The 21,613-nt window shown below is 40.2% G+C and overlaps 3 protein-coding genes across 3 annotated transcripts; all 3 read right to left on the bottom strand.

Moving 5' to 3' along the window:
* Positions 1 to 16,135: 16,135 nt before the first annotated feature.
* LOC143532850 (exocyst complex component EXO70A1-like) lies at positions 16,136 to 17,308 on the bottom strand. The gene has a single exon (XM_077027777.1). The coding sequence runs from the start codon at positions 17,306 to 17,308 to the stop codon at positions 16,136 to 16,138; it is 1,173 nt and encodes a 390-aa protein (XP_076883892.1).
* Positions 17,309 to 18,331: 1,023 nt separating this feature from the next.
* Positions 18,332 to 18,886, bottom strand: LOC143532849 (protein LIGHT-DEPENDENT SHORT HYPOCOTYLS 6-like). Its single transcript, XM_077027776.1, has one exon. The coding sequence runs from the start codon at positions 18,884 to 18,886 to the stop codon at positions 18,332 to 18,334; it is 555 nt and encodes a 184-aa protein (XP_076883891.1).
* Positions 18,887 to 19,797: 911 nt separating this feature from the next.
* On the bottom strand, positions 19,798 to 21,356 carry LOC143532848 (disease resistance protein At4g27190-like). The gene has a single exon (XM_077027775.1). It carries the CDS (start codon positions 21,328 to 21,330, stop codon positions 19,798 to 19,800), a length of 1,533 nt encoding a protein of 510 aa, XP_076883890.1. The 5' UTR covers positions 21,331 to 21,356.
* Between the last annotated feature and the right edge of the window lie 257 nt (positions 21,357 to 21,613).

The raw sequence follows: 21,613 nt of genomic DNA, 5'->3' as shown, positions 1-21,613 counted from the left end.
AGAAACAGGTCAAACATTGACCAGTTTATACATAAACGGGCCAAAATTGCCCCCTTTAGATTTTAATGACGCATTTGGTAGATATAGCTATTATTATAATACCTTGGTTTCACATTTGGAGGCAATAAAATGTAGATATTCAGCAGGGGATTCAGCAAACATATCATTTCCGCCCATTTCATTGACCATATCCCTATAGTCGAATGATGCTTCATCCCCTTCAAAATACAATCCCATTATTAGACAAAAAGGAAAAGTAATAACTTATTTCCAATTCTTGATGCGTTCATAGAGCCAACACAGTATCAATTACAAGATCCGAAATCTTTCCCAACTTAACAATATTTATGAGTTTCATTGTCACCGCTCCTTTGTTAACCATTTTAACACTCGTTTACCAGGTGCTCCGTAGCGCCATTCCTGAGATCGTTGCTGAGGCTGTCAGGGCCATGGAGGAGTCACTGGTTGGTAAGGGTTCGGATGGGGGAAGGAAGATTAAGGAAGTACAGGTCGAAGAGGAAAAGGAAGTGTATGTACTAAGTGGGGATGAAGATGAGGTGCGGACCGTTAGTGTATCGACCCGGGGTTGCTTGTATGGTGACTTTAAGAAGTGCGACCCCCTTCATTCGATGGTACCAAAGACGCTTTGGCAGCACATCAGTGGGTGAGAGAGATGGAGGCCGTTTTGCGAGTTAGTAAGTGTAAGGGAGATGACATGGTCACTTATGCGACCGCCTCGTTTAGTTCCGAGGCATTATGTTGGTGGGATAACCTAGTGCAGGCTATGGGTGATCGATCGATTAGGAGGATGACATGGGATGGATTGAAGAAGTTGGTTCTCGATCAGTTCTGTCCTGCACACGAACTGGATAAAATTGAACAGGAATTCTTGACTTTGGAGGCGGGCAGTATGTCACATCGAGAATACACCACAAAGTTCAATAAGTTGGCGCGCTTATGTCCCGATCTAGTTACCCCTGAGGCAAAAAGGATTAAGAAGTATGTGAAAGGCCTCCCGGTGGATATTCGTAGGGGTGTGGTGACCACCGACATGAACTCCTTTCACTCGGTAGTTACTACATTGTATGATCAGAGGGAGAAGTTACCGTTGAACGAGACTAGGAAGACTTGGAACACAAATTCGTATGGTAAGCGGCCTGGGGGAAACAACTTTAGTTCGTCTGGTAAAAGGATGAAGACTGAAACTTCTGAGTTTAGGAGAGATGTGGCATTCGGTAATTGCAAGAAGTGCGGAAAACTTCACAAGGGGGAGTGTAAGAGTGGGTCCGGCACTTGTTTTCACTGCAATAAGATTGGGCACCCCCATTATAAGTGCCCGACTCTGACTTGTTTCTGCTATAGGGGTTCCGGTCACTTGTCATCAAACTGTCCTACTAGTAAGGTGGGGGGGGGTCCGGTCAGGGGACTTCCTCAAGAGGGAAGATGGAAGAGAAGCCGAAGGCCAGGGCAAGGGCCTTCAACATCTCCAAGAAGGAAGCGAAAGAGGATGCGGATGTCGTTTCAGGTACTTGTTCCTTATTTAGTTTTCATTCCACCATTATAACTTCTTGTTCCTTTGAAATCGTATGTGTTGACCGTATAGCTAAGCAGTAGTATAATATCGTCCCAGGTACTTTTCTACTTGATGAGTTACAGGCGTCAGTTTTATTTGATTCGGGCGCCAGTAGGAGTTTTGTGTCTACCGCTTTCTGTTCCTCGTTGAATAAATCACCCGAGCGCGTAGTCGATGTGTTTGAGGTTAAGGTCGCCGTAGGAAAATCCGTGTCCGTGTCTAGGGCTATTCAGGGTTGTTCCATCGAGTTGTCTGGTTATAGATTTCCGGTGCGATTGTATTTGATGCCGCTTGGTTGTTTCAATGTGGTGCTCGGGATGGATTGGCTCGTGAATGTTGATGCTCAGATCATTTGTGGTCAGAAACTAGTTCTTCTAAGGGCCCCGGATGGGACTCAAATTACGGTCTTCGGTGATCGGAAAGTTGCGATGCAACATATTATATCCATGCTTAAGGTTTTAAGGTTTTAAGGTTTATTACGCGCGTATTCGACTCGATTTGACAAGTTGTTGAGCCTTGGGCCAAAGTGTTGGGCTTGAACGGCCCATTAGGCAAGAGTGTTTGATGTGTTGTAAAACACTCGTATTTTCCACACGTTTTATCCACGTATTATATTATATTTTATATGTTTTAACTCGTTTTAGATAGGTTTTTACATACATTTATTAATCCTGTAGGTTTTGGGTGAAAGAAAGGAAGAAACCGAGCTTTTGGAGTAGTTTACGAGCCTTTTACGCATACGTTTTCAAGTAAAAACTCAAGGCCCGGTCCGTTACATCATGGTAAAGCCCAAGCCTCATATTATAACATAAAATAAAAAAGAAAAAAAACCCTAAAGCTGACCAGAAGTTCCGATCGCAGCAGAGCAGGAAGGAAGAAAAGAGAAAAAGTTTTTTCGGCTAGGGTTTTGATCGTGTAGCGGCTAGGGAAGGAAGAAGACCAAGAACCAAGCCTCGGGAAGGTTTTTCATCAGTTGTAGCAGCCAAGAACAGCCCGGAATTCATTCATATCCTTACATCTTTTTCATTGTTCATATACTTTGATTTACTTGTTCAATTGATTAGTAGTTTTGCAATTACTTGGGATATTGACTTGTTATTGATTAGTATTGGTTATTGAATGTTTGAATTGATGTTTAAGATGAGTTTAATGATGCTTTTATTTAATGTTCATGGCTGTCCAAAGATGATTATTGGCTAAACTTGTTAGTTCTACATAGGAATGATGATTCTTGTTAGTGTTTGATGAGCTTTTTGGATTATATGATTGATAGACTTGAATTGCTATTGTAAAGTTTGATTTAGACATGAAATAGGTTGTGTTTAAGGGCTGGAAATTTTGGTGATTCATTGCATAAACCTCGTGTGTTGATTGATTAGTTTTGTATTGATTGATCGGTGCATTGTTTAATTCTAGACTTTGTGTTTAGGGTTTGTTTGCGGTAGGTACAACCGTAGGGTTTTGTTGCGTGATTAATTGGATTAAGTACAGCGGTTAGACACCTTCCTTGAGACCGAGAGGTGATAGGAAGTTAGGGTTGTCTCATTGCCTTTGCATGCTAGAATAAGGATTGCGCGAGAGCGAGTTCGTTTCTTGTCAGGTTTAGGAGTTTGAGCGACTAGTTGATCTATTTTGGTTTAAGTTGAATTGTTCCTCTATCCTTGGTTGTGTAGTATTCATTGCCATTAGGGTTGAGTGTTGGTGAGACCGAGAGGTGATCCTTCATTAGAACACGTTAGCAATTGTTTCCCGGTTTGGTCGTTTTAGGCGATTTTGAGTAGTTTAGGCTTGTTGAGTGAGACCGAGAGGTAATCCAGTGAGCCCGAGCGATCCTTAGTCGTGTCATCTTTAGGGACCGGTGTCTTGAAGTCATCCAATCCATTAGCTTTTTAGGCCTACAATTTGATTCAGACCCTAGGTAGACGTTTTTCTCCATCCGAAGTCAACTCAGTTAGTTTTCCCTTAAGTTTTCTATTTTAGGTAACTTTTGTCAGTCAGTCTTGTTAGTTCAGTTAAGTAATTAAAAATCAAAAATCAATTAAATATTATTCTAAGGTAGGTCTTGTCTAGGGTTAGTGATCGTTGGCGTCTTACGTGTCCACATGTTCGATACTGGGACTTCCTAGGTCTATACTACTTACGATCGGTACACTTGCCGGTTGTGTGTGGTTTTAGGATTTTCGTTTTAATATTAAAGCTTAGTTGTGAGGGTCATATTTATAGGGTTATTAGACACACATCAAGTTTTGGGCGCCGTTGCCGGGGACACGGTTTTAGGCGTTTTGAGAGCAATCCGAGTTAGGACTTATCTTTTGTGCTACTTGTAATTATTTTTTGTTTTATTTTGCTTATTTGTTAGAATAGTTTAGATAATCTTATTTCTAATTATAGTATTTATGCGACAGACTCGATCTCGTGGACCACGCGACACTGAAGCATTTCCCTAGCAAGAGAGAGAGTTTCGTGAGAGACATCGTCCCGTTTCACCCTCGTCCACTTCTTCATCCGTTGACCCCGACGATAGGGATAGGATCATGGAGACATTCCACCACCGAGGAGGACAGTTGCGGTCCGGGCCCGACCGGCCAATGCTGGCGCGAGATCCAGCATCGCACCACCCGCCATTGGAGTTGCGACGAACTGGCAGATCCCGTCGAACATTCTGAATACCATTGCTCATTCTGCTCAGTTTCACGGGTTGCTTCATGAGAACCCGCACTCTCATCTCACCCGCATCGTGCGAATCTGCGACACTTTCCATCTTGCGGACGTTTCCGAAGACGCCGTTAAGCTCCGCGTCTTTCCGTTTTCACTCGCTGGTCAAGCGAGTCTGTGGCTTGAGTCCCTCCTACAGGTCTCTATAGCTACTTGGGCTGCCATGCAGACCCAATTTCTTGAGAAATACGATCCTCCGGCTAAGGCCGGTCGTTTGCGTAACCAGATACATTCTTTCCAGATAGAGGACACAGAGAGTTTTTATGAGACTTGGGAGCGGTTCAAGAATCTGTTAGCGTTGTGCACCAACCACGGCTTGCAAGATTGGGCGGTCGTCGAAAAGTTCTACAGTGGAGTGACGTAAGCGACGCAGAGTATGCTCGACACGGCGGCGGGAGGAAATCTATTGACAACAAAGAACCCCGATGAGTGTATCGCTTTATTCAATGGGTTAGCTATGAGTGGGTACCAGAGACCACCTGCTAGAGGAGGTAAGACTGTCGATTCCATCTCACGAGGCATGCATTCGGTGGACACGACCACCGCACTGACGGCACAGGTCGAGGAGTTGGCGAAGATGGTGAAGGACATGCAGACGAAGAGCAAGTTGTGTGAGATCTGCAGAGGAGGGCATGATACCATTCAGTGCCCAGTCAGTTCCCAAGAGGAGGCCGTAGACTTTGTAGGAAATCCAAACCGAAATCCAAATTCTTTCAATTCTTATAATTCGGGATGGAGGGAAAATCAGAACTCCAACTGGAGAAGCGGCAACCAGTCCAGTTTTCAGCAGCGTCAGAGCCTATTTTAGGATGCCGGTGAGGGAGCGAGCAATGGGGAGAAGAAGCCCACTTTTGAGGAGATGATGGTGCAACAAACACAGATGTTGTCACAGCTTATGTCACGAGAGGATTCCCGACACAAGGAGACGCAGGAGAAGCTTCGAGAGCACGAGTAGTTCATGAGGAATCAGGGAGCGTCAATTCAAAGTCTTGAGCGGCAGATGGGAGAGATAGCGAGTAGGTTGAACGAGAGGCCGCAGGGTTCACTACCAAGTAACACCGAGCAGAACCCAAAGGGATTCGCCAAAGCTGTGACAACAAGGAGCGGTGCAGGGGCACGAGAGGAGCCCGGGATTCAGCAGAGAGGAGTTGTTAAGGAGCCTGCAGTAGTTGTAGAGGAGCAGGTGGATGAGGAGATTCAGATGGAGTCTCCACCGGCCCAGGTGCATCGGAGAAGCAGCCCAGGGAGTTCAGCACAGGCCGACAGACAGCAGCTACCGAGTGAGCCGCCGCGAGTCTACAAGCCCAGAGTACCATACCCCGGAAGACTCCGCCGAGACAGAGATGAGGAGCAGAGTTCCAAATTTCTTGATCTTTTGAAGCAGCTTCACCTTAACATTCCTTTCCTTGAGGCACTGACTCAGATGCCTAAACACGTGAAATTTCTCAAGGATATTCTTTCGAATAAGGAGAAGCTTGCTGAGGTCGCTTCCATCGCATTGAGTGCTAGCTGTTATGCTTTCTTACAGCGAAAATTACCAGAAAAGATGGCCGATCCAGGGAGTTTCACGATTCCCTGCATCTTGAGTGATGATACGGTTATTCATGCGCTGGCCGATCTCGGCGCCAGCATTAATCTCATGCCGTATTCTGTGTATCGCAAGCTGGGTCTAGGCGAACCGAGGCCAACCAGGATGAGTATCCAGCTTGTTGATCGTTCTGTGAAATACCCTCGAGGGGTGGTCGAGAACATGCTGGTTCGTGTCGACAAGTTCATCTTCCCGGTGGACTTTGTCATTTTGGACATGGACGATGATGATAGCGTACCGCTTATTTTAGGCCGACCATTCCTTGCCACTGCACAGGCGTTGATCGACGTCTGCGAGGGTAAGTTGATTTTGAGAGTTGGGGATGAGAACGTCACCTTTGACGTTCGACAGTCATTGAAACACCCCAAGTCTACTGATGACTCCCTGTACTTTATTGATACCATCATGGAGCATGTTGGTGAGTTTTTCAGCGAGATCTGTGGAGGATCTTCCTCCAACACTCAGATTCTCGATAGGGACATTCCGGAGATTGAGATGGTTGCCATGACCGACCGGTCAACGGAAGATGACGCTGAGTCACATCACCCTGAGTCTGAAGTGTCTGCTGAGATCGTACGTGACGATCCGATGGACCGACCTTCTGTCGAGAGCCCCCCTCCTTCCTTAGAGCTTAAGGAGTTACCCGCCCATCTGGAGTACGCATTTTTGGATGAAGAGAGGAAGTTGCCGGTTATTGTCACATCTGCTTTGACGGAGGTCGAGAGAGAAAGATTGTTGAGGGTGCTTCGAGAGCACAAGGAGGCCATTGCATGGAAGATTATCGACATCAAGGGTATCAACCCTTCGTTTTGCACGCATAAAATCCTCATGGAGGATAATTATAGGACTGTCATTCAACCGCAGCGGCGGCTTAATCCGAAGATGCAGGAGGTCGTGAAGAAGGAGATCATCAAACTCCTAGATGCGGGGATCATTTTCCCCATTTCCGATAGTTCATGGGTTAGGCCAGTCCAAGTGGTTCCCAAAAAGGGTGGCATGACTGTCGTCACCAATGAGAGGAACGAGCTCATTCCCACTAGGACTGTGACCGGTTGGAGAGTCTGCATCGATTACCGCAGATTGAATGATGCCACGAGGAAAGACCACTTTCCTTTACCCTTCATTGATCAGATGTTGGAGCGTTTGGCAGGTCAGCAGTACTACTGCTTCTTAGATGGTTTCTCCGAGTACTTTCAGATTCCGATTGCTCCCGATGACCAGGAGAAAACCACGTTCACCTGCCCGTACGGTACGTTTGCCTATCGACGTATGCCGTTCGGACTGTGTAACGCTCCAGCCACATTTCAGAGGTGCATGGTGGCTATATTTCATGACATGATCGAGGACTCCATGGAGGTGTTCATGGACGATTTTTCTGTGTTTGGGAGTTCTTTCGATCAGTGTCTCTCCAACCTTGAGAGGATGTTGGCCCGATGCGTTGACACCAACCTAGTTCTTAACTGGGAGAAATGTCACTTCATGGTACGCGAGGGCATCGTTTTGGGGCATCGTATTTCGAGTGCGCGGATAGAGGTCGACCGAGCGAAGGTCGATACCATCTCTAATCTTCCCCCGCCCACTTCCGTGAGATCCATCCGGAGTTTTCTGGGTCATGCTGGGTTCTATCGTCGGTTCATTAAAGATTTTTCTAAGATTGCGAGACCCATGACCAAACTCTTGGAGAAGGATGCCCCATTCGTGTTTTCTGAGCAATGTATCGAGGCGTTTGATCTTTTAAAATACAAACTCGTTAACGCCCCGATCATGATTGCTCCCGACTGGTCGCTTCCCTTTGAGTTGATGTGTGATGCTAGCGATTTCGCAGTCGGAGCGGTTCTTGGACAGCGGAAGGATAAACACTTCCATCCGATTTACTATGCGAGCCGGACCCTAAATGGTGCACAAGAGAGTTACACCACCACTGAGAAAGAGCTTTTAGCTGTGGTGTTTGCATTCGACAAATTCAGGTCCTATCTTGTTCTGTCCAAGACGATTGTGTACACGGATCATTCTGCCATTCGTTATCTCTTTAGCAAACAGGATGCTAAACCACGCCTTATCCGATGGATCCTGTTGCTTCAAGAGTTTGATATTGAAATCCGTGATAAGAAGGGGGCCGAGAATGTGGCGGCCGATCATCTTTCGCGTCTTGAGGGAGCTGAGTTAGGAGAGCCGGGGGTCAGGATTAATGACCACTTTCCGACAGAGAGTCTTATGTTTGTTTCGGCTCAGGATGAGGGTTTCCCATGGTTCGCCAACTTTGCGAACTATCTTGCTGACGGGTACTACCCGAAGATGTCTTACCAGCAAAAGAAGAAATTCTTTGCTGATGTCAAGTTTTACCTGTGGGACGACTCGTATCTTTTTCGTATAGGTGCTGACCAGTTGATCAGGAGGTGTGATGACGTTAAGGAGGGATGGCAGATTCTGAGCCATTGCCATGTTGGACCGACAGGAGGTCACCACAGTGCGAGTTTGACGGCAAAGAAGGTGTTTGATTGTGGATTCTATTGGCCTTCGATTTTTAAGGATGTGCACGCGTTTGTGAGGAGTTGTGATCGTTGCCAGCGGGTCGGCAACATTTCTTCGTGAAATGAAATGCCCCAGAATGCTATTCAGGTTTGTGAGGTTTTTGATGTGTGGGGAATTGATTTCATGGGACCGTTTCCATCTTCGCGTGGGAACAAGTATATACTCGTGGCGGTTGATTATGTCTCAAAGTGGATTGGGGCCAAGGCCTTACCCACTAATGATGCCCGAGTTGTACTACGTTTTCTCAAGAGGCTTTTTGCTCGTTTTGGTGTCTCGAAGGCGTTGATCAGTGATAGAGGAACTCACTTCTGCAATGCGCAGATGGAGAAGGTGTTGCGTCGCTATGGGGTCACCCATCGACTTGCAACTGCCTACCACCCACAGACTAGTGGGCAGGTAGAGGTGAGTAACCGGGGGATCAAACGTATTCTTGAGAAAATCGAATTGTCGGGATTGGTCCAACAAGTTGGATGACGCGTTGTGGGCCTTCCGTACAGCCTACAAGACTCCGACCGGTTCCACACCGTTTGGAATGATTTATGGGAAGGCCTGCCACATGCCTGTTGAGTTAGAGCACCGTGCTTCTTGGGCCCTACAGAGGGTCAACTTCGATATGTCTGCCGCAGAGAGCACTCGTTTCCACCAGTTGCACAAGTTAGAGGAGCTGAGAGATCACGCTTACGCGCAGTCATTTAGGTATAAGGAGCGGACGAAGGAACTGCACGATAGGAAGTTGAAGGGTAGCAAGCAGTTCAAGTGTGGGGATTTGGTTTTATTGTATAACTCCCGGTTGAGGTTATTCCCGGGAAAGTTTGAGATCCCGATGGTCGGGACCATTCACGATCACTGAGGTCTTCCTGTACGGCACTGTTGAAATAGAGGATAAAGGTGGGAAGTTTAAGGTGAACGGTCACAGACTGAAGCACTACATAGGAGAGACGGTGACTGACCAGACGTTCGAGGTATTCTACCTTGACGCGCTCTCTGAGACTTAGATGCGATGGATGCACACTCGGGAAACTGCCCGAGTTGTAGAGTTTGTATTTATGTATTTGTGTGATGCTATCTGTTTTCTTTGTTTTTTCTATTTCAGATTGTTCCAAGATGAAACCGCTCGTACTCAATCTCCATTCAAGTCGGTTGGTTTAAGGAGTATCCTATATATATAAAATAATAATAATAATAATAATAAATAAATAAATAAAATAAAAAAATAAAAATAATAAAAAAAATAAAACACAAAAAAAAATATATGTTTATTTCTTTATGCTTTTGTTTTCCGTATTGTACGCCGCTACATGCGAGCGAGTTTGAGTTTTGCAGGTTACATTATGCGCATGGTAGCTACGATGGCATTTTGGAACAGGTTTTCCCGAGGTTCCAGCCGCGAATGAAATGTTATACGGTCGTTTGGACACTAATCAGCTATTGAAGATTCTGCACACAAACCAGGGGAGTAACTCGTTCTTTGTTTTTACTCTTGTATATTATCTTTTTATTTTATGTTTTTATTTTTATTTTATTTCTTTTCCTTATACTCATCGAGGACGATTTCGTTCTAAGTGTGGGGGATGGGGTTTATTTTACTTAGTTGTAGGAAAATTTTTGCAAAAAAAAATATATTTGAAAAATTGTCCCTTGAAATATGTTTTCTCTACATTAAACAGGAAATTATATTATTACCGAGTAGTGTTTGTTTCATAATCTCTTGATGTCTTTTAATAAATATATATATAATAAATAAGAATAGTGCCCATTAGACCCGCACGTAATGTATGGTAACCGAACGGTTTAGACTCAGTAATCGTGTGTCGGTAGGCTCAGCCTTTGAGAATGAAAGGGCAGTTTGGTTGTTGACCAAATTGAACCTTTTAAATGGCCTGACTTTAGTGGGAAACATCTTATGGGTTTTGTTTATTTAACTAAGCTCGTGACAGGACTGGAATGAAAAGCCGGGTCATACTCAAGTCGCATGATCGTCTGTATATTATAATCTTTTGCATATGTGTATATTCCTGTGAAGCTCTGTACTTTGTTGCGCGGTGGCGCAGACCTGAACGTTGATGCTAGCAGAAGACAGTTTTGCTCGGCCCTCTGTTGCGCGGTGGCGCAGATCTGAGCCTTGATGCATTTCTGTAGTTTCGTCCAACATGGTATAATAAAAAAAAATGCAAAAAAGCCAAAGGCAGAAAAAAAATTATTTTAAATCAAAACCACCATGAAGGAAACTAATGTCGGTCGATCTTGACCAAGCTAGAGTTTATAGGTTGTATATGAGTCAAAATGTTTTAATCATGTGGCAAAAAGGTTTAAGTCAAGTTGGGGTGGCTCGGCCCGGTAAAACCATAATGGAATTGGTGAAGTGGCAGCAAGGCTTTTAGGTGTGGGTTCCACTTAGTCATACAAATTAATAGAATCGTCACACCTTATTTGCCTCGGTAAGTATTAGGGGCATGGGTTTAAAGTGGACAGAAATACCGGCAATCGACCTGATCTGGCTTATTAGGTGAAAGTTGGAAGGAGTAACGGGTCACTTGTTATAATACTTTAAAAAGAAGAAAAAAAATAATATTAATAATAATAGTAAATAAATAAAACCAAGAGTTGTCGGTTGAACTCGGGTATGATCCTGTGTAGTATTCTTTTTCAGGGACGAAAAAGTCTTAAGTGTGGGGATATTTGATGTGTTGTAAAACACTCGTATTTTCCACATGTTTTATCCACGTATTATATTATATTTTATATGTTTTAACTCGTTTTAGATAGGTTTTACATACATTTATTAATCCTGTAGGTTTTGGGTAAAAGAAAAGAAGAAACCGAGCTTTTGGAGTAGTTTACGAGCCTTTTACGCATACGTTTTCAAGAAAAACTCAAGGCCCGGTCCGTTACATCATGGAAAAGCCCAAGCCTCATATTATAACATAAAATAAAAAAGAAAAAAAACCCTAGAGCTGACCAGAAGTTCCGATCGTAGCAGAGCAGGAAGGAAGAAAAGAGAAAAAGTTTTTTCGGCTAGGGTTTTGATCGTGTAGCGGCTAGGGAAGGAAGAAGACACAAGAACCAAGCCTCGGGAAGGTTTTTCATCAGTTGTAGCAGCCAAGAACAGCCCGGAATTCATTCATATCCTTACATCTTTTTCATTGTTCATATACTTTGATTTACTTGTTCAATTGATTAGTAGTTTTGCAATTACTTGGGATACTGACTTGTTATTGATTAGTATTGGTTATTGAATGTTTGAATTGCTGTTTAAGATGAGTTTAATGATGCTTTTATTTAATGTTCATGGCTGTCCAAAGATGATTATTGGCTAAACTTGTTAGTTCTACCTAGGAATGATGATTCTTGTTAGTGTTTGATGAGCTTTTTGGATTATTTGATTGATAGACTTGAATTGCTATTGTAAAGTTTGATTTAGACATGAAATAGGTTGTGTTTAAGGGCTGGAAATTTTGGTGATTCATTGCATAAACCTCGTGTGTTGATTGATTAGTTTGGTATTGATTGATCGGTGCATTGTTTAATTCTAGACTTTGTGTTTAGGGTTTGTTTGCGGTAGGTACAACCGTAGGGTTTTGTTGCGTGATTAATTGGATTAAGTACAGCGGTTAGACACCTTCCTTGAGACCGAGAGGTGATAGGAAGTTAGGGTTGTCTCATTGCTTTTGCATGCTAGAATAAGGATTGCGCGAGAGCGAGTTCGTTTCTTGTCAGGTTTAGGAGTTTGAGCGACTAGTTGATCTATTTTGGTTTAAGTTGAATTGTTCCTCTATCCTTGGTTGTGTAGTATTCATTGCCATTAGGGTCGAGTGTTGGTGAGACCGAGAGGTGATCCTTCATTAGAACACGTTAGCAATTGTTTCCCGGTTTTGTCGTTTTAGGCGATTTTGAGTAGTTTAGGCTTGTTGAGTGAGACCGAGAGGTAATCCAGTGAGCCCGAGTGATCCTTAGTCGTGTCATATTTAGGGACCGGTGTCTTGAAGTCATCCAATCCATTAGCTTGTTATGCCTACAATTTGATTCAAACCTAGGTAGACGTTTTTCTCCATCCGAAGTCAACTCAGTTAGTTTTCCGTTAAGTTTTCTATTTTAGGTAACTTTTGTCAGTCAGTCTTGTTAGTTCAGTTAAGTAATTAAAAATCAAAAATCAATTAAATATTATTCTAAAGTAGGTCTTGTCTAGGGTTAGTGATCGTTGGCGTCTTACGTGTCCACATGTTCGATATTGGGACTTCCTAGGTCTATACTACTTGCGATCGGTACACTTGCCGGTTGTGTATGGTTTTAGGATTTTCGTTTTAATATTAAAGCTTAGTTGTGAGGGTCATATTTATAGACACACATCAGTGTTCTTACGGTCTAGTTTAGTAACACGTTATGTATAATTTACAGGCCCTTGCTTGTGATTGTGCACTTAGGGATTTCCTAGCTCGTTGCAGGTGTTCGATTGATTTCAAGTGAGTTCATGATGCCCTTTTTAACTCTTTTTAAGTTTTGGGCTAGCATGCACACCTAAGTGTTTTCTTACTTGATGAAATGTTTTGAATGGTTTTACATATGCTAGCTAATTTTGGGGCCTTGGAATGCTATAGAATGTGTATGTATATATATATATATATATATATATATATATATATTTAGAATGGCCAATATTTGGCGAATGTTGTAGTCGACTCGACTACTGAATGTTGCGTATGCCTACCTTGTGTTTGCATGCGCCGAATGTTACGTGTTTGGGTTGTACGTTTGCTCGACCCTGAATGTTTGTAGTCGTCTCGACTACTGAATGTTGCGTATGCCTACTTTGTGTTTGCAGACGCTGAATGTTACGCGTTTGGGTTGTACGTTTTCTCGGCCCTGAATGTTATTATTGAATGTATATATATATATATATATATATATATATATATATATATATATTGATATATATAGGAATGCACGTATAGAGATGCTCATACGTAAGAATGACTATTTATTGAATGTGGTGACCTAACCGATGTACTTCCGTTTACCGTTTTAAAACCGTTGGAATGATTATTAAAACTGTTGCTACTTATTTAAAACTTGAACTCACTCAGCTTAAGCTGACTTTGTGTGCATGTTAGTGTGAGTTTCAGGTTAGGAAGAGGATGCCTTATCGCTTGGACGTGCATGGAGCTACTTCAACGGTGAAGGGCATACTGGAATAAAGAATTACTTATGAACATTTTATTTCAAAAGACTTTTAAAAGTTATACTAAATTTTGATTTTGAGAACTCATTCATCTATTTACGTTTTCCGCCGAATTATACTCTGTAATGCTACTTTAATGCAAAGAATTGTTTTTAAATTTAATTATTTTTACAAGTGTTTTGGAATAAATTCAACTGTGGGTTTCCCGGGGTTCGGGGCCTTACAGATGAGGCCCACTGAGTCGTTGAATGCTATTGGTGTTGTGTCATAACGAAGGTGATTTTGTATTAATGATTGTGATTATGTTTTGATGAACTATGAAAACCTTTTATTGAGTCAGCGTTATTCACCAGCACATAGCTGACGTATTTTCCCCACATTTCAGGGAAACAGTAAAGGTTAGAACAGACAAGCGAGACGGATTAGAAGATTGGGGACATAGTCATTAGATGTGATCTGATGGCTTATAAATTTTATTTAAAATATTGTGAAAAATCATATTTTAAAATGACAGGTATTTGAAATATCAAAAAGGGTATTCAATTCCATAGATTTCAAAATAATGATAATTTATTTGAAAAGACTTCCGCTAAAAGAACATAACTCTGATATATTTACAAAACAGGTACCAACTATTGGTCATACGCCTAGGCCCTAAGCCGGGGTGTGACATTTTGTATATTAAGGTCGGAGCTTAGGGTGTGAATGCTTAAGGATCTTGGCTCATTTATTTATAATTAGTTTTCTTTGTAACGAAGGTAGGTTACGTAAGGCTTTGGATCAATACCACCTTCACCAAAAGGACCTATTTTCCTTGGTTTCTATGAGTCTATCTTTTCCCTTGATGGTTGGGTAAAAGTTAGTTATTATTATATATTAATTAGTTATATTTAGGTAAATAAATGAATGAACATTGGTACTTCATAAGTTGTTATGTGTTTTCAGGAAATTGGAAGTTAAGGAGCTTAAACGAACTAATTCAGAGCCATCCAGATGAAGATTAAGCAAGCCTCGGGAAGATGGAAGTATTGGGAAACATATATGGATAGTTAAGAAGGATTCGGGAGAGGATTGGATGAGAAACCTGAAGCCGAAGCGAAAACTGAACAAGACGGGTTAACAGGAAGGTGTGTTTTAGTAAAACGGGCATATCTCCCCCTAAAAAATGAGTTATGGAATCCATAATATATGAATTTCATGTTTCTCAACGAGACGAATCTGAATATGAAGTTTGTTGCATCTTTTCGATACGCGAAGATGCACCCCATGGCGACTTCGCGATACGCGAAGATGCTTAAAGTCGGCCAAAATTAGGGTTTTGCCTTATATAAACCCATTAACCTCACCATTCAGTATATCATGACTTCCAGAGGCAGAAGAGGTGTTCTAAGACGATTTTCAGCCATCCCAAAGCTTCCGGTTCCATCATTGATCGTATGTTCATCAAGATAAGTGCTTTAACGATTATGTAGATGTCCGGCTAGTCGTGTGTGTTCGTTCTAGGTTAAGGTTTTGTGTGAAATATTGTTAAAAACAGATTCTTATGCTTAATAAATAGAGCTTGATTGATTTTATATGAATTTGTGTTGCTTAATTAGTTATTTAATTAATTAAGATTTGTGTTTGCGATTATTGATTTGTGTAACGTTTGTTTGGTTGTTCATAAACATTTAGGGTTTAAGCTCTTGTGTCATTGAACTAGAATCATCAAACCTTATTATTGAGTAGTTGTCCTAGACATAGAATTGACAACTGTGGAGTCCGGGTTCATCTGTGTCAACAATTCGGTTGAGTTATCGTTTGTCATCATAAATCAAACCATAGAACTAGCAATTATTACAAAACCAAAGACTAGAGAATCTGTGATTAACGTATGAAACACATAACCCGAACCTAGAATGAATACTTTTTAATTAATATTATTTACAAATCTTTTTAAGTAATTATTTAGTTTTAATTAATCTTTTTCTAAAAACCGCTTGACATCATTTATCCGCCTTAGTTTAATAATTAATTTAGTAATATTAAATTAGCACTTTCCTTGAGTCCCTGTGGAGACACCTTACTTACCCGTACTAGTTAATAGGTATTTAAGTATTTAATTAATTGTTTTTGAGTAGACTGTGACAGCCTACGTAAACACTTATCTGTTTGTTATTACATTTCTTTTATTATATTATTATTATTATTTTGCCATTAAGTTTAGTTAGATAATATTTTACGTGGAAACAAGAAAAATAATAATCATTTGTTTATTTATCTATTTATTTATTATTAACAATCATGTTATAGTGTAGGGGTGATTTATTTATTATTGTTTATTTTTTATTTGTTTTTATATCTTTAAAATTCTGGTTATTACAATGTTAGTCCAAATTTTGTTAAATGCACACAATGTCAATCATTATTTATATCAAGTACATACATATTTAATCAACCAATATACAACTAATTATATCATGGTTACTGTTTCCATTAATTAATCAGCCATATACTATTGAATAGGGAATGAAAGGTAACTGGCGTTACAACCTTACAGTCGATCAATCCATCACTCAGCTCCATAATCTCTCATCTGTATGATCTTCCGAAGCTCCAACATTAGGTAGTTGACCTTTGCATTATCAAATTTCTGAATCAACTTACCAAGATAATCATCTCCAACCACTTCCATCAATGCTTGATGTCCTTCGATATTTTGAACAATATAGCTAATGTTTTTCATTGCAAATAAATGACCAGCAGAACCATCTTCACACAACTTTGCTTTACCCTCCAAATTGGTCACCACCATTATTATGATCCAAATCGCATGACATGACAGCTCACTTTTTCCTTTGAGTTCTTCGGAGTATAAGCTCAGATCATTCTCATCAATGGATGGCGGCTTAGGAAGAGACAATTTCTTCAAAGCACGATTGTGGTCACAGAGTTGTTGCAGGTAACTCATCACATACCTAGGCAAAGGGTCGATCGGGCCAACAAATATAACTGAAGACTCATGATAAAGTAAAGCCATCTCAAATACTGACAAACTTCTAATAATCTTATCAGAAAGCACAGTGAACAGTTGAGTGTGAATGGTTGCTTGAAAAGGGACTGCTGATTTTGGAAATAAAGGAACCTCTTTCAGAAAATGATCCAATGTCCGGAAAAGATCTAAGATCAAGAAAATCTTATCAGGTGGTGGATTGCTAAAACTCAATGCGTAGATTATGTTGAATACTTGAATTTGATAATCTTGAATCATCACCTCATAACAGATATCTTCTATGTCTGTTCCAAAGCCTCGAAATATTTTCTTGCACAAGTGCTTCTCCCTTGCAAAGAGGCGCTCCAAAGAGGTTTTAACCGACTTGATCCAAACTTCAATCAGAGGCACCAGCACTCCCCACTCGAATTTTTTAATTTCATATGTGCTCCATATCTTAAAACTGAACGGTAGAAATCTACTTTGCATGATAGTTTTTCGTTCACGAATGTAAATCTCCACAAAATGCTGAATATATCCGCAGGAACTTGCCCTCTTGAGAATACTTCTAAGATCATTAATCACAATGGGACTCATTACATAAACATCTTCTTGTACCTCATTAGTGCTAGAAGAACCATGTGTGAACCCCCCTGGGAAAGTGATAGAGCTAGCACTAACAGACAAGCTGTCTTCTCTTGACTTAAACTTGACTTGAAAAATGTCGCAAAACTCATACATCAGCCGACGCATAGCTAACCGAATTACCCTTCTCTCTACCCCAGGTTGAAAGTAGGAAGCAAGATCACGACGATGACCAGTAGGAGCAGTAGCAACAGCAGAATTAAACCAACATTCAACAAGGTCACTAGCTTCAAAGTATTGATAATCATTAATCTTGCGATGATTTTCATGGCGACGCATTGTTATCTCATTAGTTTGACGCCATGTTGGGATGGCATCAAATGCTGAAATAGCAAAGAATCAGTAGAACATGTATCATTATTGGGGTGAACAGCATGATCAGGTGTGTAAGTTCTTTCATCACAAATTGTCCTTAATGAAAATTCAAATTACAGTTTATAGAAGCAAGGGAACATAATGTCTGCATTGTTTGCGATATATTACCTTAACTAACTTCCTTAAATTTCCAAATTATAACCGTCTTTTACCTTCCTTTAGTTTCCAAATTGTCACTGCTTTTTTTTCTCAATTTACTAAAATATGTATTATTACGTAAATTAAAATATACGTAGTATTCAAAAATATGTGGTAACTTTTAAATTTTGAAATTAAAATAAAGTTTTACCTTTAAGAACCTCAGTGAGTTTGCTGCTTTCTGTTATATCGCCAGCTGATTTGAAACCATCTTTCACAACGTCCATTGTTTTTGCTCTCGAATATTCTGCTATACATACAACAAAGTAATCCGGTTAATAATAAATAGGTAACTACAAGAGCCCAATACATTAATAAGATTTCATGGTACGTTGTAGCAAAACTTCAGTACTATTGCCTTTTAGATGTTTTTTTGGAAGATCGATTCTGTTTTGTCAAATAAAATGGTCTCTTGGACATCTTTGTCTAATTCAACACTTAGTTATGCTAAAGATGAGATAGCTCTTAACTGAGAACCTAGGAAACAGTGCTTATGTACATATAACTGTAAAGTGAACAGCATGCACCTTAAATACCAAGAAGGATCACAAACTTCTTTCCATAGGTCACTAATTTTCAATTTACTCTAATTAATCAAATATTTTTACATGCTTCCAACTAAAGGCATAAGTTTAAATGGAACAAAGATTCACCTTTCTTAGAAGAAATATTTGCAAAACTCCGCAGAGGGACTGCATATTTGGAAGAATTATCCTCTATCATGGAAGGAATGCCCAATGCATTTTCTTGTGATATTTTAACTTCCATTAAGTAAGACTGTATATCTTCTATATCCAAAGATTCCATTTCAGGCAGCTTATTCTTTATGTAAGCGTGATGAAGCCTCATGGCAATCTCTCCAAGAATGCCCCAAGCTTCCCTGAGTGGACAAAAGCAAGTAACGGCCTGGTTGGGGTGTCCAAAGAGAACACAACTTTGTACATGTACTTTAATGTCTCCAAACTTGTGGAGATATTTAAGAAATTCTATCGCATGATCAGAGTTGCAGTTTTGAAAAAGCACTGGCGGTTTTTGGTACTTTAGGTATTGCAAAAACATTTTCCAATCAAGATGCTTATCGGTCTCATCCGAGATCAATTGAACTGATGATGGTTGTGAATCAGGAGAAGCAAAAGTAGAACCAGACAATGTTGATGCTACACCAAATAACATGTGTCATCAATTGATTTGGTTAATGAAATAGACTGGAATTTGTAATTCAGGATTGCACTTTGAGGCAAACAAAATAATTAAAACTTATAAAAGTTTACTCTTTCATGGTCTTTTCCTTATATTACATCATATAAGTCTCAATATCTCTCCTATCATGGAACTATTAAAAAGCATATTACCCACGCATGAATGAGCCTCCTAATAAAGTGTTAAAGCGTGCCAAACAAATAAGCTCAAAAACACATTCTATCTCACTATTTTTTTAAACTGTCAGTAAATCCTGGAATTATGAATAAGGAAAGGTTTTTAAAATTGTAATTGCTAAAACCCTTCTTTTAGTTGCTCTAGAGGTGGCAGTGGTACTGGTCACAACCTAAATATACCGATAAACATCCATCATATATACAATAAGAGTCTTCAGTTCTAATTAGAATAACCAGAGTTAAATTCTTCGGATGGCAGGTGCAGGGTTCCTTTGGCCCTCTTGATGTCTCTTTGCATAGCACTGTTATCAGGAAACATGTGCTTTTTGTTTGTTTAGTCCAGTTTGCATTGGTGCTTAAAGTCCTCTTTAGATGAAGTTTTAAAACTTTATTTAAATTAACAAACATGTTTCCATTATAACATTTTATACTCCACAGCCCACCTAGAATCCTTAATTTGAGAGAATTTTTTGTACATATTCTAGACTTATGTTATAATAAAATTGGTATATATTTAGATTAAGATTAGGATTAATATATTAGAATAAGTCAAAATTAGGGAAATAGTCAACTAGGTAACCGTCATGATATGTCGGTTTCGTGTGCTCATATATAGGGACATATGTAGAACGATTTCTCTGGTTTTTCCGACATATTGATTAAATTTAAATATATTTGTTCTCAGCAATGATCTATATGAATGTGTGATTACTTTGATTTGATTCTTAATATCAAACAAGAATGAAAGAGAATTTGCTTACCAAATAAAAGAATGCTAAAAAGAAACTTACCTGCCCGAAGCTTGTAGAATTGTTTGAGAGAATTTGTATCTTCAGCTAACTGATTCATCAAATATCCATCTCTTTTGAGTTGTACATAGGCTCTTGAATATGCCAAATCCTTATTATTCTTTAATGCATCCCACCATTCGGACTCTCCTTTTATTTCTTTTACATGTCTTGATAATTCATCGTAAGAAAGATTATCTAGCTTCAAGCAGTTAAAGACAAGTAAAGTATCTAAACGTGGAGCGATGTACACACCACTAGATAAACTAATTAGCTCAGGCAGATCGAAAAGCAGAATCTTTTTCAAGTTTGGTAGAAAAGAACCATGTTTCTCATGACTGGATCCCCCCCAACTTACTAGACTGCGGACTTTGGGGCAGTCTTCAACTATAATCACTGTCAAGCTATGGAGTTTATCAAGCATACTTTCTGTGAAAATGGTGGTTAGCTCAGGACATGTATGCAAGGCCAGAACTTGTAGGCAGGTGAAAGAATTTCCAGAAATTGGCCCCTTCCAAATGCTTTGTAAGTTCTTCATAGAGTGAATGGCCAAGTACTCCAGAGATTCAAATGCATCCTTTTTATCAACAATGGTATGCATCTCATTGCACTCTGCAAGCAAGCAATACTTGAGTCTACTTATGTCAAAAATGGAGAGCTTCTCAATTGTCCAGTGGTGGCAAATGAACAAAGCTTTCGCATGTCTAATTAGTTCCATAATTTCATCTGTGGTTCCTTCACCGTTTTCATATTTCAAGCATTTCTCCAGCTTCTCAAAACTATCCACAAGTTTAGTTTTTAGATAAGATGGAAGTTGGTCGCTGTGACCAAATTTTAAGCTGAAGTTCTGTAAAGATGAATAGATTGATCCTTGGGTGTTCACAAATTGTAAAAAGTACTGCAACTCTTTTGATGTTGGCAAATATAACTTCAGAGTTTTTAGGGATGGTAGGAAATGGAGCTTTACTAGAACCGCTTCCATAACTTCAATCTCCCACCACTTGGCATCTGGACTAACACTAATGCTCAACTCTTCTAGCTTTCTGAACTTTGAGTTCATAGTCCTTGGTATTATGTTATCTATCCCATTATAGTCTCTATACTCATCCACATACGCACTAAAAGACACCCTCAAGCATTGCAAATTTTCCAGCTTTCCCATTTCTTTTGGTAGATACATGATCTCAGTTCCTTCAAGATCAAACATCAAGAGATTCTTTAGTAATCCAATTTCAACTGGTAGTTCCATTAGCATTGCGCACTCTTTCAAGATAAGGGCTGTAAGAGAGCTTAACGTAGAAATGGATGGAGGCAATGATTCTATGTTCGTGCAAGAAAGATTGAGAAATTTAAGCTTTCCAAAATGAGGGGCAATCATGGCCAAATAGGACTTCGGTACGCCAGAGTCCAAGTGAACCGCATCATCCACGATTTCCTCTTTTAATTTCTCCATTAGGATTGGTTATCCTTGCGGCAGGAATCCAATTATTCGTTGAGTGTTAAAATTGTCCTAGCTTCCCACAAACTTGTCATACCATCATATTAACAGAAAGCATTCTAGAAGTGGCATTATGTTTGGGTCAAAAACAAACTTGTCTTTTATTCAATTATAATCATCAATATCTGCACATAGGAAACCAATTACACGTAAACAAGACAGTCATGAGCTGTTCAACATTAGCTTGCCCAGAGTTCGAATGAAACACTACTTAAACGAGCTCGAGCTTTACACGACG

The sequence above is a fragment of the Bidens hawaiensis genome, unplaced genomic scaffold (assembly GCF_021521415.1).
Source record: "Bidens hawaiensis isolate Kalapana, Puna unplaced genomic scaffold, B.hawaiensis_p1.1 tig00009545_1, whole genome shotgun sequence".
NCBI classification, from domain to species: domain Eukaryota; kingdom Viridiplantae; phylum Streptophyta; class Magnoliopsida; order Asterales; family Asteraceae; genus Bidens; species Bidens hawaiensis.
This window is presented reverse-complemented; position numbering and strand designations above follow the sequence as displayed.